General features: G+C 43.1%; 1 protein-coding gene across 8 annotated transcripts in view; it reads left to right on the top strand.

Annotated features, from left to right (window-relative positions):
* LOC112236226 (lysyl oxidase homolog 3B-like) overlaps positions 1-19247 on the top strand; it is an 85542-nt gene that overhangs the window by 13946 nt on the left and 52349 nt on the right. For 4 of the 8 annotated variants that reach the window (XM_042330387.1, XM_042330386.1, XM_042330393.1 and 1 more), the window contains exons 2-6: positions 2449-2782; positions 4075-4238; positions 7520-7731; positions 11929-12006; positions 18293-18349. In XM_042330387.1, coding sequence (XP_042186321.1) covers positions 2458-2782; positions 4075-4238; positions 7520-7731; positions 11929-12006; positions 18293-18349 — 836 coding nt within the window. In that variant the 5' untranslated portion in view covers positions 2449-2457. The remainder of the gene's footprint in view (positions 1-2448; positions 2783-4074; positions 4239-7519; positions 7732-11928; positions 12007-18292; positions 18350-19247) is intronic. The other 4 variants (XM_042330394.1, XM_042330391.1, XM_042330389.1 and 1 more) reach the window with 3 other exon arrangements.

The following is a 19247-nucleotide window of genomic DNA, read 5'->3' as shown; positions in this document are numbered from 1 at the left end:
GGCTTCCTATTTCGCAACAAAGCATCCTTCACTCATGCTGCCAAACATACCCTTGTAAAACTGACCATCCTACCAATCCTCGACTTTGGCGATGTCATTTACAAAATAGCCTCCAATACCCTACTCAACAAATTGGATGCAGTCTATCACAGTGCAATCCGTTTTGTCACCAAAGCCCCATATACTACCCACCATTGCGACCTGTACGCTCTCGTTGGCTGGCCCTCGCTTCATACTCGTCGCCAAACCCACTGGCTCCATGTCATCTACAAGACCCTGCTAGGTAAAGTCCCCCTTATCTCAGCTCGCTGGTCACCATAGCATCTCCCACCTGTAGCACACGCTCCAGCAGGTATATCTCTCTAGTCACCCCCAAAACCAATTCTTTCTTTGGCCGCCTCTCCTTCCAGTTCTCTGCTGCCAATGACTGGAACGAACTACAAAAATCTCTGAAACTGGAAACACTTATCTCCCTCACTAGCTTTAAGCACCAACTGTCAGAGCAGCTCACAGATTACTGCACCTGTACATAGCCCACCTATAATTTAGCCCAAACAACTACCTCTTTCCCAACTGTATTTAATTTTAATTAATTTATTTATTTTGCTCCTTTGCATCCCATTATTTTTATTTCTACTTTGCACATTCTTCCATTGCAAAACTACCATTCCAGTGTTTTACTTGCTATATTGTATTTACTTTGCCACCATGGCCTTTTTTGCCTTTACCTCCCTTCTCAGCTCATTTGCTCACATTGTATATAGACTTGTTTATACTGTATTATTGACTGTATGTTTGTTTTACTCCATGTGTAACTCTGTGTCGTTGTATCTGTCGAACTGCTTTGCTTTATCTTGGCCAGGTCGCAATTGTAAATGAGAACTTGTTCTCAACTTGCCTACCTGGTTAAATAAAGGTAAAATAAAATAAAATAAATAAATATGGTCATATATTTGGCAGCTCAGTTTCCACCTCATTTTGTGGGCAATGTGCTCATTGCCTGTCTTCTCTTGAGAGCCAGGTCTCGCTACGGCGACCTCTCTCAATAGCAAGGCAATGCTCACTGAGTCTGTACATAGTCCCTCTGTTTAGGGCCAAATCACATTCTAGTTTGGTCTGTTTTTGGTCATTCTTTCCAATGTGTCAAGTAATCATGATTTGGTTGGGTTTAATTGTGTTGCTGTCCTGGGGCTCTGTGGGGTGTGTTTGTGTTGCTGTCCTGGGGCTCTGTGGGGTCTGTTTGTGTTGCTGTCCTGGGGCTCTGTGGGGTATGTTTGTGTTTCTGTCCTGGGTCTCTGTGGGGTCTGTTTGTGTTGCTGTCCTGGGGCTCGGTGGGGTGTGTTTACGCCGAGGTAGGTATAGGTATATAGGTAGGTTTAGGTATAATTTCCTGTGTGTTATAGGGCATGTATTTCTGAACTGGGGTAACGCCATCGGGGTACGCCAAATAAAATATGCAGGGGTTGTGTTAAAACCTGTTTCAAGATTGTAACAATGGGAAACCACACTCTGAGCAAAGGAATAAAAAATGAATTTCTTCCATAAATAAAGTAAATACTCACAACAATAATCAGACGAGGCATGAAGGTCAGTAAATTAGAAACAACCAAAAGGTACCTGTATGCATGGAGAGAGGAATCTCTTGCTGAATGGGAAACAGTGGCTTTATCCCCAGGTGTACCCCATCAGCACCGCCCACCCTCTCCTACTCCGCCCACCAATCTGCTACAGGAAGTAAGCACAGCAAAACACAGTAGACAGAGCAGGGAGGGACGACAGTGGTGTTGATGTGAGTCATTACCAGCCACACTTGACATTAACCTGTTTATCCACTTGTCCTTCAGACAAGGAGATGACTGGATGTGTGCCCTCGTTAATTCTTTGATTATATATGCTGAAGTGGGTGCGGCTCAAGCTGCATCTCTGTTTCACCCCCCCCAGCCCTGTGGAAATGAATCTGTGTGTTTTTATGCCAATTTTAACCTATTGACCTCCCCTGTCCCTCCCAGGGGACCTATTGACCTCTACTGCCCCTCCCAGGGGACCTATTGACCTCTCCTGCCCCTCCCAGGGGACCTATTGACCTCTACTGCCCCTCCCAGGGGACCTATTGACCTCTACTGCCCCTCCCAGGGGACCTATTGACCTCTACTGCCCCTCCCAGGGGACCTATTGACCTCTACTGCCCCTCCCAGGATACCTATTGACCTCTCCTGTCCCTCCCAGGGGACCTATTGACCTCTCCTGTCCCTCCCAGGATACCTATTGACCTCTCCTGTCCCTCCCAGGGGACCTATTGACCTCTACTGCCCCTCCCAGGGGACCTATTGACCTCTCCTGTCCCTCCCAGGGGACCTATTGACCTCTCCTGTCCCTCCCAGGATACCTATTGACCTCTCCTGTCCCTCCCAGGGGACCTATTGACCTCTCCTGTCCCTGCCCCTACAGGTCGGAAAGATGAAGACCTCAAGATGGTGGCAGCAATGTTCAGTCATCAGCTTCCTGTTAGCTGTTTGGCTTCCAGCCTGGATCATGGCCCAGACAACGCCCCCTACCCAGGGCACCACCTCTCCCAAACCCCAGAATGACCGGCTGCAGTTTCGTCTGGTGGGGTACCCCCGGAAGCACAACGAGGGGCGCATCGAGGTCTTCTACAAGGGAGAGTGGGGGACCATCTGTGATGACGACTTCTCTCTGTCCAATGCCAACGTCCTCTGTCGCCAGCTGGGCTTCATTTCCGCTACGGGGTGGACACATAGTGCCAAGTACGGCAAGGGACTAGGTGAGGGACCTACTGCAAAATGGCATGTATCATTATGTTCTGTTTATATATTATTATCTAATATGTTCTGTTCTGTTTATATATTATTATTTAATATGTTCTGTTTATATATTATTATTATTAAATATGTTATGTTTATATATTATTATTATTAAATATGTTCTGTTTATATATTAATATTTAATATGTTATGTTTATATATTATTATTATTAAATATGTTATGTTTATATATTATTATTATGAAATATGTTCTGTTTATATATTATTATTATTATTTAATATGTTCTGTTTATATATTAATATTAAATATGTTCTGTTTATATATTAATATTTAATATGTTCTGTTTATATATTATTATTATTTAATATGTTCTGTTTATATATTATTATTATTTAATATGTTCTGGTTATATATTTGTATTCTTTAATATGTTCTGCATATATGTTATTATTATTTAATATGTTCTGTTTATTATTATTTAATATGTTCTATTTATATATGTTATTATTATTTAATATGTTCTGGTTATATATTTGTATTCTTTAATATGTTCTGCATATATGTTATTATTATTTAATATGTTCTGGTTATATATTTGTATTCTTTAATATGTTCTGCATATATGTTATTATTATTTAATATGTTCTGCATATATGTTATTATTATTTAATATGTTCTGTTTATATATTAATATTAAATATGTTCTGTTTATATATTAATATTTAATATGTTCTGTTTATATATTATTATTATTTAATATGTTCTGTTTATATATTATTATTATGAAATATGTTCTGTTTATATATTATTATTCTTTAATATGTTCTGCATATATGTTATTATTATTTAATATGTTCTGTTTATTATAATTGAATATGTTCTATTTATATATGTTATTATTATTTAATATGTTCTGTTTATTATTATTTAATATGTTCTGTTTATATATTATTATTATTTAATATGTTCTATTTATATATGTTATTATTCTTTAATATGTTCTGTTTATTATAATTGAATATGTTCTGTTTATGTATTATTATTTAATATGTTGTATGTCAGAGCATGGCGTCATGTTAAAGACGTATTAAACGTTTCCTGTTTGAAAAGTGGTAAAGTGTCATTTTAGAAGGAGCTTGGCATTCAAGGTGTTGGTCTGATGGAAACTCGTGATGTCATCAGCCTCCATCTTTAGTTCAGTAAATCAGGTGTTAAATGAGGTGAAAAGGAGAGTGGAGTACCACTGTAAAGTGGTAACTATTAGTGACTGTCTGTCTGCTCTCCATGCAGGGAAGATCTGGCTGGATAATGTGCAGTGTAACGGAGGAGAGAAGAGCATTGAGCTGTGTAAATCTCGGGGTTGGGGCAACAGTGACTGCACACACGATGAGGACGCTGGAGTCGTCTGCAAGGACGAGAGGCTTCCTGGTTTTGTCGACTCCAACATCATCGATGTAAGGCACTAATTGTATTGTCATGCGCAGTAGGTGGGTTGGGGTCAATTCCATTTCAATTCCAGTCAATTCAGGAAGTACATCGAAACCCTAATTCTATTCAATGCTTTTCAATTAGGAACATTTTGAATTGGAATTGCTTTATCCATAGGTCTCTGGTCAAAAGTAGTGCAATATATAGGGATTAGGATGCTATTTGGGATGTTAACAGTGACTAGGCCTACTGATTAATGTAACACTGTGTTCTTGGTGGATTAATATGAGTCTATAGGGTTCATATGAGTCAGGGTTCATGGACTCTACATAGGGTCCTGTCTGTCAGGGTTCATGGACTCTACATAGGGTACAGTCTGTCAGGGTTCATAGACTCTACATAGGGTACAGTCTGTCAGGGTTCATGGACTCTACATAGGGTACAGTCTGTCAGGGTTCATAGACTCTACATAGGGTACAGTCTGTCAGGGTTCATAGACTCTACATAGGGTCCAGTTTGTCAGGGTTCATGGACTACATAGGGTACAGACTGGTAGGGTTCATAGACTCTACATAGTGTCCAGTCTGTCAGGGGTCATGGACTACATAGGGTACAGACTGGTAGGGTTCATAGACTCGACATAGTGTCCAGTCTGTCAGGGTTCATAGACTCTACATAGTGTCCAGTCTGTCAGGGTTCATAGACTCTACATAGTGTCCAGTCTTTCAGGGTTCATAGACTCTACATAGTGTCCAGTCTGTCAGGGTTCATAGACTCTACATAGGGTCCAGTCTTTCAGGGTTCATAGACTCTACATAGTGTCCAGTCTGTCAGGGTTCATAGACTCTACATAGTGTCCAGTCTTTCAGGGTTCATAGACTCTACATAGTGTCCAGTCTGTCAGGGTTCATAGACTCTACATAGGGTACAGTCTGTCAGGGTTCATAGACTCTACATAGGGTACAGTCTGTCAGGGTTCAAAGACTCTACATAGGGTACAGTCTGTCAGGGTTCATAGACTCTACATAGGGTACAGTCTGTCAGGGTTCATAGACTCTACATAGGGTACAGTCTGTAGGATTATGCAACATTCAGTCTGCTGTCTGTCTGTCTGTAGTAAACACTACATTACATGTACTGTAAATAGTACAGTATATTTATTTATTTAACTAGGCAAGTCAGTTAAGAACAAATTCTTATTTACAATGATGTTTTACCCCCGGCAAACCCTAAACCGAATTGAACTAGGGTCTGTAGTGAAGCCTCTTGCACTGAGATTCATTACCTTAGACCGCTGCTCCACTCGGGAGCCAGTACATGCTACAGGACATATTACTGTTTCTGGTGGGCTGGAGAGGCTTGTGTTCCTGGAGAGCAACCCTCCTGTAGGTTTAAACCCCAACCCTGTTCCTGGAGAACAACCCTCCTGTAGGTTTAAACCCCAACCCTGTTCCTGGAGAGCAACCCTCCTGTAGGTTTAAACCCCAACCCTGTTCCTGGAGAGCAACCCTCCTGTAGGTTTTAACTCCGACCCTGTTCCTGGAGAGCTACCCTCCTGTAGGTAAAAACTCCAACCCTGTTCCTTGAGAGAAACCCTCCTGTAGGTTTTAACACCGACCCTGTTGCTGTAGAGAAACCCTCCTGTAGGTTTTAACTCCAACCCTGTTCCTGGAGAACTACCCTCCTGTAGGTTAAAACTCCAACCCTGTCCCTGGAGAGAAACCCTCCTGTAGGTTTTATCTCCAACCCTGTTCCTGGAGAGCTACCCTACTGTAGTTTTTAACTCTGACTCTGTTCCCTTAGAGAAACCCTCCTGTAGGTTTTTAACTCTGACCCTGTTCCTGGAGAGCTAACCTCCTGTAGGGTTTCAATAGATTAGGGTTGGAGAGCTGCCCTCCTGTAGGTTTTAACTCCGACCCTGTTCCAGGAGAGCTACCCTCCTGTAGGTTTTCAATAGATTAGGGTTGGAGAGCTGCCCTCCTGTAGGTTTTAACTCTGACCCTGTTCCTGGAGAGCTACCCTCCTGTAGGGTTTCAATAGATTAGGGTTGGAGAGCCCTATACTACAGTTTACAATTACACTCTCATAGACCATTCACTATGTTATAACATGGCCGTGTCATAAGTTAACCGCTAGTGAGGGATTGTCCAACACAGTTGTAGTGTTGAACAGCACATAGGTGCCAGACTGCCAGTCTTTTTCCATTTCCTTTTTCCTCTCTCCCTCCCCCTTATTGGACGGTAAGAGCTCTCTAAACAAGAGCTTTCATAAGGGTTGAAGTTTTAATTTTCTTAAACATGGAATTCCTCCACTCCTCAAGCTCCTCCCCCTCCAGCTCCTCCCCCTCAAGCTCCTCCCCCTCCAGCTCCTCCTCCTTCCACCTCCTCCTCCTTCTTATCCTCCGGCGATTGCTTCTCCTGCTCTTCCAGCTCCTCCTCCTCTCTGTGTTCCTGACTCCTCATCTGACCAGTCTGGCGAACAGACAACAAACCAGGAGTTCAGCCTTCTCCTCTTCCACCCACTCAGTCTGATCTGACTCAATGCAACGCAGCCTGGGAATGAAGAATCCACAGTTACAAACCAGTTACTATTACTGCCTTTAGTCAACCAGTTACTATTACTGCCTTTAGTCAACCAGTTACTATTACTGCCTTTAGTCAACCAGATACTATTACTGCCTTTAGTCATGACCAGTTACTATTACTGCCTTTAGTCAACCAGTTACTATTACTGCCTTTAGTCAACCTGTTACAATTACTGCCTTTAGTCAACCAGATACTATTACTGCCTTTAGTCAACCAGATACTATTACTGCCTTTAGTCAACCAGTTACTATTACTGCCTTTACTCAACCAGTTACTATTACTGCCTTTAATAACAACCAGTTACTATTACTGCCTTTAGTGAACCAGTTACTATTACTGCCTTTAGTCAACCAGTTACTATTACTGCCTTTAGTCAACCAGTTACTAGTACTGCCTTTAGTCAACCTGTTACTATTATTGTATCTGTAGGGTGTAACACGGTAGCCTGCCCTGATTCCAGATCAGTTTGTATCTGTGCTGCTGCTTTCTTGTCATAGGAGTTAGCAAGACACCCCAAAGAGATCTGGCAACATGCCACATCACGCCAGCCTCGTTGGACCATGCTAATCTTGAGAGATCCCATTCCGTTCCTTTAACAAAACAAGTCAGGATGTTGGATCAGGCGAACACAACTCAGGAGGCCTGTTTTATTGCTCTGAGGGGTCACCGGCCTCGCCCCAGCACTCTGTATAACCCCGGACCCCTGAAACCCATCGTTACAGGTGCAGATGGATGAGAACAAGGTGGAGAAGGTGCGTCTGCGTCCGGTGGTGCCCACCAAAAAGATGCCCGTCACCGAGGGTGTGGTAGAGATTAAGTACAGGAACGGCTGGGTCCAGATCTGTGATGTGGGATGGACCTCCAAAAACACTCGGGTCATCTGTGGTATGCTGGGGTTCCCTGATGAGAAAAAGGTCAACAAGAACTTCTACAAGTAAGTTATACATTTTAAATGTACATTTTTGATATTTTGCAGACACAGTTATCCACAGCGACTTACAGTTTGTGCATTCATCTTAAGGTAGCTAGGAAGCAGGGATTCACTCATATCAGTCATTAACGACGGGTTGGTTGTTTAGCAACAAAACAGACGGTGTTGAAAACATGTAACCTATATTTCATCACCATATGTTTATTGTAAACATAAATGCATTTGCACAATGGGCACTTGTTGTCTCTCAAATACATTGTTACATTTGTTGGTTAGCTAGCCATATTAGCATTGACATAAAATCAATCAAAACACCTCAAAACAAGACATGGTATCAATAACAAGACAACAACGAGCTGAAACGAGCCACATACAGTTCCTCACATGGCAGCTTCTTGTCATTGTTGCTAGCTATTTGACCGTTTAGAATCATAACAACGGGTGGCGTCCGGCCACAACGGTAACCATGGTAACTACTGGGCTCTGTTAGAGAGAACAACGGTAACCATGGTAACTACTGGGCTCTCTTAGAGAGAGAGAACAACGGTAACCATGGTAACTACTGGGCTCTCTGAGAGAGAGAGAGAGAGAACAACGGTAACCATGGTAACTACTGGGCTCTCTTAGAGAGAGAGAGAGAACAACGGTAACTACTGAGCTCTGTTAGACTACTGGGCTCTGTTAGAGAGAGAGAACAACGGTAACTACTGGGCTCTCTTAGAGAGAGAGAACAATGGTAACCATGGTAACTACTGGGCTCTGTTAGACTACTGGGCTCTGTTAGAGAGAGAGAGAACAACGGTAACCATGGTAACTACTGGGCTCTCTCAGGGAGAACAGCGGTAACCACTGTAACTACTGGGCTCTGTTAGAGAGAGAGAACAGTGGTAACCATGGTAACTACTGGGCTCGCTTAGAGAGAACAACAGTAACCATGGTAACTACTTGGCCCTGTTAGATAGAACAACAGTAACCATGGTAACTACTGGGCTCTCTTAGAGAGAGAGAGAGAGCAGCGGTAACCATGGTAACTACTGGGCTCGGTCAGAGAGAGAGAGAACAACGGTAACTACGGGGCTCTCTTAGAGAGAGAGAACAACAGTAACCATGGTAACTACTTGGCTCTGTTAGATAGAACAACAGTAACCATGGTAATTACTGGGCTCTCTTAGAGTGAACAACGGTAACCATGGTAACTACTGGGCTCTTAGAGAGAGCGAACAACAGTAACCATGGTAACTACTGAGCTCTCTTAGAGAGAGAGTTAAATCCACAAACACACACACACACAATAAACCACAGACAGAAGGGTCCTTAAGATGTTTGTGTTTGGTTCTGGGACAGGTCTTTTTAGTGTTCTTGCTGTTTGTTTTGGGTGTTCTATGCACACAGTGAAGGAAAGGAATGCTAGTTAATTGTCTGCAGAACAGAACAGAGTCGAACAAAACAGAGTATAGCAGAACATAACAGAGCAGAACATAACAGAGCAGAACAGAACAGAACAGAACAGAACAGAGCAGAACAGAGCAGAGCAGAACAGAACAGAGCAGAGCAGAGCAGAGCAGAACAGAACAGAGCAGAGCAGAGCAGAGCAGAGCAGAACAGAACAGAACAGAACAGAACAGAACAGAACAGAACAGAACAGAACAGAACAGAACAGAGCAGAGCAGAGCAGAGCAGAGGAGAACGGAGCGGAACGGAGCGGAACGGAACAGAGCGGAACAGAGCAGAACAGAGCGGAACAGAACAGAGCGGAACAGAACAGAGCGGAACAGAACAGAGCGGAACAGAACAGAGCGGAACAGAGCAGAGCGGAACAGAGCAGAGCGGAACAGAGCAGAGCGGAACAGAGCAGAGCGGAACGGAACAGAACAGAGCGGAACAGAACAGAGCGGAACAGAGCAGAGCGGAACAGAGCAGAGCGGAACAGAACAGAGCGGAACAGAACAGAGCGGAACAGAACAGAGCGGAACAGAGCAGAGCGGAACAGAGCAGAGCGGAACAGAGCAGAGCGGAACAGAGCAGAGTGGAACAGAGCAGAGTGGAACAGAGCAGAGTGGAACAGAGCAGAGTGGAACAGAACAGAGTGGAACAGAGCAGAGGTTTTTCATGAAGCGGTATGATATTCTGGACAGGGAAAACAACACAGGCTTTTCCAGATACAACAGGCAGTTGTCATTTCAAGCAAATGTTTCTGACAACATAAAGGATGTATAGACTGTGTAGTATAGTAAAGTACTAAAGGGACTTTTCTTCTGTGGTGGTTTCATAACAATACGTTTGAGAAATAGATTATACTTTACTGCCTGGCCTGGCTAGGGGAACTGGTCCAAAACATGGTAGAAGGATTAATGATCATTTCATAGTGTCCATAAAGCTTTTGACTGGTTTTGGTTGATTTTCCTCATACAGATGCCTCGGATTTTACACATAGTTTATGAGGCCTGGTAACAGACTGGGGGGCCAGTACATAGTTAGGTTACTGGTATGTTACCTGGTAACAGACTGGGGGGCCAGTACATAGTTAGGTTACTGGTATGTTACCTGGTAACAGACTGGGGGCCAGTACATAGTTAGGTTACTGGTATGTTACCTGGTAACAGACTGGGGGCCAGTACATAGTTAGGTTACTGGTATGTTACCTGGTAACAGACTGGGGGCCAGTACATAGTTAGGTTACTGGTATGTTACCTGGTAACAGACTGGGGGCCAGTACATAGTTAGGTTACTGGTATGTTACCTGGTAACAGACTGGGGGGCCAGTACATAGTTAGGTTACTGGTATGTTGCCTGGAGACAGACTGGGGGGCCAGTACATAGTTAGGTTACTGGTATGATGCCTGGAGACAGACTGGGGGGCCAGTACATAGTTAGGTTACTGGTATGTTGCCTAAAATAAAAAATAGTCAGACCCTTTACTGTGAGACTCGTAATTGAGGTCAGGTTCATCCTGTTTCCATTGATCATCCTTGAGATGTTTTGACAACTTGATTGGAGTCCACCTGTGTTAAATGCAATTGATTGGACATGATTTGGAAAGGCACACACCTGTCTATATAAGGTCCCACAGTTGACAGAGCATGTCAGAGCAAAAACCAAGCCATGAGGTCGAAGGAATTGTCCGTTGAGCTTCGAGACAGGATTGTGTTGAGGCACAAATCTGGGAAGGGTACCAAAACATTTCTGCTGCATTGAAGGTCCCCAAGAACACAGTGGTCTCCATCATTCTTAAATGAAAAAAGTTTGGAACCACCAAGACTCTTCCTAGAGCTGGCATATTCTCTGGTCTGATTAAACCAAGATTGAACTGTTTGGCCTGAAAGCCAAGCGTCATGTCTGGAGGAAACGTGGCACCATCCCTACGGTGAAGCATGGTGGTGTCAGCATCATACTGTGGGGATGTTTTTCAGCGGCAGGGACTGGGAACCTAGTCAAGATCGAGGGAAAAATGAACAGAGCAAAGTACAGCGATCCTTGATGATAACCTGCTCCAGAGCGCTCAGGACCTCAGACTGGGGTGAAGGTTCACCTTCCAACAAGACAATCACCCTAAGCACACAGCCAAGACAACGCAGAAGTGGCAAGTCTTTGAATGTCCTTGAGTGACCCAGCCAGAGCCCAGACTTGAACACCAATTTAAAATCTCTGGAGAGACCTGAAAATAGCTGAGTAAAGGGTCTGAATACATGTAAATGTCATATTTCATTTTTAAAATATTTTTTTATATACATTTGCAAAAATTTATAATAGCCTGTTTTTGCTTTGTCATTATGGGTATTGTGTGTAGATTGATGAGAGAGAAACATTTTTTTTTTAGAATAAGGCTGTAACGTAACCAAATGTGTAAAAAGTCAAGGGGTCTGATTACTTTCCGAAGGCTCTGTAAGCCCACCTTACTGCTATCCTTTAAACCTGACAACCAAACTGTCTGTGTTATGGCTGTTATATCATCTACTATCGTGTGTGTGTGTGTGTGTGTGTGTGTGTGTGTGTGTGTGTGTGTGTGTGTGTGTGTGTGTGTGTGTGTGTGTGTCTGCACATGCATGTGTGTGTATTATTGGGTGTGTGTGTGTGTGTGTGTGTGTGTGTGTGTGTGTGTGTGTGTGTGTGTGTGTGTGTGTGTGTGTGTGTGTGTGTGTGTGAACGTCTGTTCACCATCACTAGTGTCTCGGTGATGTGTCGGTGATGTTTCCGTTGCAGAAACCGTCTGCGAAAGAGAGCAGCAGAGAGCCAAGGTCAAAAGGTCAAAGCCAAGGTTCATGTTTCTGCTGGTGCCAGGTATAGTTACAGGGAACAACCCACTGTCCTGCCCCTCTCCCCCCAAAGACTGGAGCTGCCGTCCAAACACCACACTATCTCTATGTAGTGCACTACTTCTAACCAGGGCCCATAGGGTAGTGCACTACTTCTAACCAGGGCCCATAGGGTAGTGCACTACTTCTAACCAGGGCCCATAGGGTAGTGCACTACTTCTAAACAGGGCCCATAGGGTAGTGCACTACTTCTAACCAGGGCCCATAGGGTAGTGCACTACTTCTAACCAGGGCCCATAGGGTAGTGCACTACTTCTAAACAGGGCCCATAGGGTAGTGCACTACTTCTAAACAGGGCCCATAGGGTAGTGCACTACTTCTAAACAGGGCCCATAGGGTAGTGCACTACTTCTAAACAGGGCCCATAGGGTAGTGCACTACTTCTAAACAGGGCCCATAGGGTAGTGCACTATGTAGGGAATCGGGTGCAGTTTGGGACTCTGACAGTGGGTTTCCTGCAGTGGTCATAGTAGTAGTAGTAACTTTCTAGAACGTTCAAGAACCTTTACCCAGCTGGCTTTCATTCCCTCACTGCCTCATCTAACTAACATGGTGTGACTTCATCTAACTCTAGCTTATTTAGCTTATTTAACCGTTCCTAGTCACACAAATGCACCTCAACTAATCTGGGCATAGAGCTCAGGCTCACACATACAGTTAAAGTCGGAAGTTTACATACACCTTAGCCAAGTACATTTCAACTCAGTTTTTCACAATTCCTGACATTTAATCCTAGTAAAAATTCCCTGTCTTAGGTCAGTTAGGATCACTACTTTATTTCAAGAATGTGAAATGTCAGAATAATAGTAGACAGAATGATTTATTTCAGCATTTATTCCTTTCATCACATTCCCAGTGGGTCAGAAGTTTACATACACTCAATTAGTATTTGGTAGCGTTGCCTTTAAATTGTTTAACTTGGGTCAAACGTTTCAGGTAGCCTTCCACAAGCTTCCCACAATAAGTTGGGTGAATTTTGGCCCATTCCTCCTGACAGAGCTGGTGTAACTGAGTCAGGTTTGTAAGCCTCCTTGCTCGCACACGCCTTTTCAGTTCTGCCCACAAATATTCTATTGGATTGAGGTCAGGGCTTTGTGATGGCCACTCCAATGAACTGAAGCCATTTTACCACAGCTTTGGAAGTATGCTTGGGGTCATTGTCCATTTGGAAGACCCATTTGCGACCAAGCTTTAACTTCCTGACTGATGTCTTGAGATGTTACTTCATCATATCCACATAATTTCCCCCTCGGCATGATGGTGATCTATTTTGTGAAGTGCACCAGCCCCTCCTGCAGCAAAGCACCCCCACAACATGATGCTGCCACCCCTGTGCTTCACGGTTGGGACGGTGTTCTTCAGCTTGCAAGCCTCCCCTTTTTCCTCCAAACATAACGATGGTCATTATGGCCAAACAGTTCTATTTTTGTTTCATCAGACCAGAGGACATTTCTCTAAAAAGTACCATCTTTGTCCCCATGTGCAGTTGTAAACCGTAGCCTGGCTTTTTTATTGGGGTTTTGGAGCAGTGGCTTATTCCTTGCTGAGCGGACTTTCAGGTTATGTCGATATAGGACTCGTTTTACTGTGGATATAGATACTTTTGTACCTGTTTCCTCCAGCATCTTCACAAGGTCCTTTGCTGTTGTTCTGGGATTGATTTGTACTTTTCACACCAAAGTACGTTCATCTCTAGGAGACAGAACGCGTCTCCTCCCTGAGCAGTATGACGGCTGCGTGGTCCCATGGTGTTTATACTTGCGTACTATTGTTTGTACAGATGAATGTGGTACCTTCAGGCATTTGGAAATTGCTCCCAAGGATGAACCGGACTTGTGGAAGTCTACAATGTTTTTTCTGAGGTCTTGGCTGATTTCTATTGATTTTCCCATGATGTCAAGAAAAGAGGCACTGAGTTTGAAGGTAGGCCTTGAAATACATCCACAGGTACACCTCCTATTGACTCAAATGATGTCAATTAGCCAATCAGAAGCTTCTGGAATGTTCCAAGCTGTTTAAAGGCACAGTCAACTTACTGTATGTAAACTTCTGACCCACTGGAATTGTGATACAGTGAATTATAAGTGAAATAATCTGTCTGTAAACAATTGTTGGAAAAATTACTTGTCATGCACAAAGTAGATGTCCTAAACAACTTGCCAAAACTATAGTGTGTTATCAAGAAATTTGTGGAGTGGTTGAAAAACGAGTTTTAATGACTCCAACTTAAGTGTATGTAAACTTTCCACTGTATGATTGAAAAATGTAAAAGCGTGTTACATTTTGTGAAGATATTCTCTTTTAAAGCAGGAAGTCCTTTGGAAAAGACCTTTTTATGTGACTAATGGCAATCTTGTTTGAATGTGCATTTATAGTTTAACATAGTTATATTTCTATAGTTTAACATAGTTATATTTCTATAGTTTAACATAGTTATATTTCTATAGTTTAACATAGTTATATTTCTATAGTTTAACATAGTTATATTTAGTTATATTTCTATAGTTTAACATAGTTATATTTCTATAGTTTAACATAGTTATATTTAGTTATATTTCTATAGTTTAACATAGTTATATTTCTATAGTTTAACATAGTTATATTTCTATAGTTTAACATAGTTATATTTCTATAGTTTAACATAGTTATATTTAGTTATATTTCTATAGTTTAACATAGTTATATTTCTATAGTTCGCAGTTGTAAATGAGAACTTGTTCTCAACTAGCCTACCTGGTTAAATAAAGGTGAAAAAAAAATATATATATATATACACTGCTCAAAAAAATAAAGGGAACACTTAAACAACACAATGTAACTCCAAGTCAATCACACTTCTGTGAAATCAAACTGTCCACTTAGGAAGCAACACTGATTGACAATAAATTCACATGCTGTTGTGCAAATGGAATAGACAACAGGTGGAAATTATAGGCAATTAGCAAGACACCCCCAATAAAGGAGTGGTTCTACAGGTGGGGACCACAGACCACTTCTCAGTTCCTATGCTTCCTGGCTGATGTTTTGGTCACTTTTGAATGCTGGCGGTTCTTTCACTCTAGTGGTAGCATGAGACGGAGTCTACAACCCACACAAGTGGCTCAGGTAGTGCAGCTCATCCAGGATGGCACATCAATGCGAGATGTGGCAAGAAGGTTTGCTGTGTCTGTCAGCGTAGTGTCCAGAGCATGGAGGCGCTACCAGGAGACAGGCCAGTACATCAGGAGACTTGGAGGAGGCCGTAGGAGGGCAACAACCCAGCAGCAGGACCGCTACCTCCGCCTTTGTGCAAGGAGGAGCACTGCCAGAGCCCTGCAAAATGACCTCCAGCAGGCCACAAATGTGCATGTGTCTGCTCAAACGGTCAGAAACAGACTCCATGAGGGTGGTATGAGGGCCCGACGTCCACAGGTGGGGGTTGTGCTTAGAGCCCAACACCGTGCAGGACGTTTGGCATTTGCCAGAGAACACCAAGATTGGCAAATTCGCCACTGGCGCCCTGTGCTCTTCACAGATGAAAGCAGGTTCACACTGAGCACATGTGACAGAGTCTGGAGACTCCGTGGAGAACGTTCTGCTGCCTGCAACATCCTCCAGCATGACCGGTTTGGCAGTGGGTCAGTCATGGTGTGGGGTGGCATTTCTTTGGGGGGCCGCACAGCCCTCCATGTGCTCTCCAGAGGTAGCCTGACTACCATTATGTACCGAGATGAGATCCTCAGACCCCTTGTGAGACCATATGCTGGTGCGGTTGGCCCTGGGTTCCTCCTAATGCAAGACAATGCTAGACCTCATGTGGCTGGGTCTAGCACATCTGGGATATCATGTCTCACTCCATCCACCAACGCCACGTTGCACCACAGACTGTCCAGGAGTTGGCGGATGCTTTAGTCCAGGTCTGGGAGGAGATCCCTCAGGAGACCATCTGCCACCTCATCAGGAGCATGCCCAGGCATTGTAGGGAGGTCATACAGGCACGTGGAGGCCACACACACTACTGAGCCTCATTTAGACTTGTTTTAAGGACATTACATCAAAGTTGGATCAGCCTGTAGTGTGGTTTTCCACTTTAATTTAGAGTGTGACTCCAAATCCAGACCTCCATGGGTTGATAAATTTGATTTCCATTGATCATTTTTGTGTGATTTTGTTGTCAGCACATTCAACTATGTAAAGAAAAAAGTATTTAATAAGAATATTTCATTCATTCAGATCTAGGATGTGTTATTTTAGTGTTCCCTTTATTTTTCCGAGCAGTGTAGTTTAGAGTGCCAGTGTCAAGACCAGAGGTGACATTCACTATTGGCAAAACCATCAGTAGAGTTTAAAATGAGACCTATTCATCTTCGGACATTGGAATTTAACCGCAAAAAGTATTTTCATGTGCACTAAGTCATCACACAGCCTTTTATCTGCAACAAGTCAATGTGATGGAAACAACTGTTGGGGGAAAATGTGCATTTTGTTTTTAATGCAGATTTTACAATATTCGCATGAAAATCTGTCACCGCTGATTGGATGGAAACCTAGCTAGTGTTGATGGTATTTCTGATGTTTCCAATAAGACATGCTGTTGGGTGTGGAACATCATGTTTCCAATAAGACATGCTGTTGGGTGTGGAACATAATGTTTCCAATAAGACATGCTGTTGGGTGTGGAACATAATGTTTCCAATAAGACATGCTGTTGGGTGTGGAACATCATGTTTCCAATAAGACATGCTGTTTGGTGTGGAACATAATGTTTCCAATAAGACATGCTGTTTGGTGTGGAACATAATGTTTCCAATGAGACATGCTGTTGGGTGTGGAACATCATGTTTCCAATAAGACATGCTGTTTGGTGTGGAACATAATGTTTCCAATAAGACATGCTGTTGGGTGTGGAACATAATGTTTCCAATAAGACATGCTGTTGGGTGTGGAACATCATGTTTCCAATAAGACATGCTGTTGGGTGTGGAACATCATGTTTCCAATAAGACATGCTGTTGGGTGTGGAACATAATGTTTCCAATAAGACATGCTGTTGGGTGTGGAACATAATGTTTCCAATAAGACATGCTGTTGGGTGTGGAACATAATGTTTCCAATAAGACATGCTGTTTGGTGTGGAACATAATGTTTCCAATAAGACATGCTGTTGGGTGTGGAACATCATGTTTCCAATAAGACATGCTGTTTGGTGTGGAACATAATGTTTCCAATAAGACATGCTGTTGGGTGTGGAACATAATGTTTCCAATAAGACATGCTGTTGGGTGTGGAACATCATGTTTCCAATAAGACATGCTGTTGGGTGTGGAACATAATGTTTCCAATAAGACATGCTGTTGGGTGTGGAACATAATGTTTCCAATAAGACATGCTGTTGGGTGTGGAACATAATGTTTCCAATAAGACATGCTGTTGGGTGTGGAACATAATGTTTCCAATAAGACATGCTGTTTGGTGTGGAACATAATGTTTCCAATAAGACATGCTGTTGGGTGTGGAACATCATGTTTCCAATAAGACATGCTGTTGGGTGTGGAACATAATGTTTCCAATAAGACATGCTGTTGGGTGTGGAACATAACGATCACATTATAGTCTTCTAAAGTGCTGCTCTGTTACCTTCTGTTAACCTCTGCAATGCTCTGTTAACCTCTGCAATGCTCTGTTAACCTCTGCAATGCTCTGTTAACCTCTGCAATGCTCTGTTAACTTCTACAATGCTCTGTTAACTTCTACAGTGCTCTGTTAACTTCTACAGTGCTCTGTTAACTTCTACAATGCTCTGTTAACCTCTGCAATGCTCTGTTAACCTCTGCAATGCTCTGTTAACTTCTACAATGCTCTGTTAACTTCTACAGTGCTCTGTTAACTTCTACAGTGCTCTGTTAATTTCTACAGTGCTCTGTTAACTTCTACAGTGCTCTGTTAACTTCTACAGTGCTCTGTTAACTTCTACAGTGCTCTGTTAACTTCTACAGTGCTCTGTTAACTTCTACAATGCTCTGTTAACTTCTACAATGCTCTGTTAACTTCTACAATGCTCTGTTAACTTCTACAGTGCTCTGTTAACTTCTACAATGCTCTGTTAACTTCTGAAATGAATGGTGTGTTTTCGTGTTGTACCCAAACACATAATGTAACATGTGTTACTAACTTGGTTAATATTTTCTTCTATTGCTTTTATCATAATCTTCATCATCATCATCATCATCATCATCATCATCATCATCATCTAACCACTGTTTACTTTGCAGGCTGCCACCCAAAGCTAAAGCTAGGGCTAAACCATTCACCTCTGGGTTAAACAAAAGGTAAACTAAAACCACAAGCAGCTATTTCCCCTTAATATCCTCCTGATGAATAATGGTTGTCTTTGTGTGTCGGTGGGACGTTTGATTCTTTCCCAGCTCACCAGGATCTGTCCCAAATGGCAGCCTGTTCCATTCATAGTGCACTACTTTTGACCTGAACCATATGGGCATAACAGTAGGACTATAACTCTGTCCAGGGGGAACCAGTAGGATTATAACTCTGTCCAGGGGGAACCAGCAGGACTACAACTCTGTCCAGGGGGAACTAGTAGGATTATAACTCTGTCCAGGGGGAACCAGTAGGACTATAACTCTGTCCAGTGGAAACCAGTAGGACTATAACTCTGTCCAGGGGGAATCAGTAGGACTATAACTCTGTCCAGGGGGAACCAGTAGGTATGTCTCTCTGTCCAGGGGGAACCAGCAGGTATATAACTCTGTCCAGGGGGAACCAGCAGGTATGTCTCTCTGTCCAGGGGGAACCAGCAGGTATGTCTCTCTGTCCAGGGGGAACCAGCAGGTATATAACTCTGTCCAGGGGGAACCAGCAGGTATATAACTCTGTCCAGGGGGAACCAGCAGGTATGTCTCTCTGTCCAGGGGGAACCAGTAGGACTATAACTCTGTCCAGGAGGAACCAGTAGGACTATAACTCTGTCCAGGGGGAACCAGTAGGACTATAACTGTCCAGGGGGAACCAGTAGGTATACAACTCTGTCCAGGGGGAACCAGCAGGTATATCTCTCTGTCCAGGGGGAACCAGCAGGTATATAACTCTGTCCAGGGGGAACCAGTAGGTATGTCTCTCTGTCCAGGGGGAACCAGCAGGTATATAACTTTGTCCAGGGGGAACCAGCAGGTATATAACTCTGTCCAGGGGGAACCAGTAGGTATATAA

Source organism: Oncorhynchus tshawytscha, linkage group LG11, assembly GCF_018296145.1.
Source record: "Oncorhynchus tshawytscha isolate Ot180627B linkage group LG11, Otsh_v2.0, whole genome shotgun sequence".
Lineage (NCBI taxonomy): Eukaryota > Metazoa > Chordata > Actinopteri > Salmoniformes > Salmonidae > Oncorhynchus > Oncorhynchus tshawytscha.
Note: the sequence above shows the minus strand (reverse complement) of the source record. Positions and strands in the feature narration are given on the sequence as shown.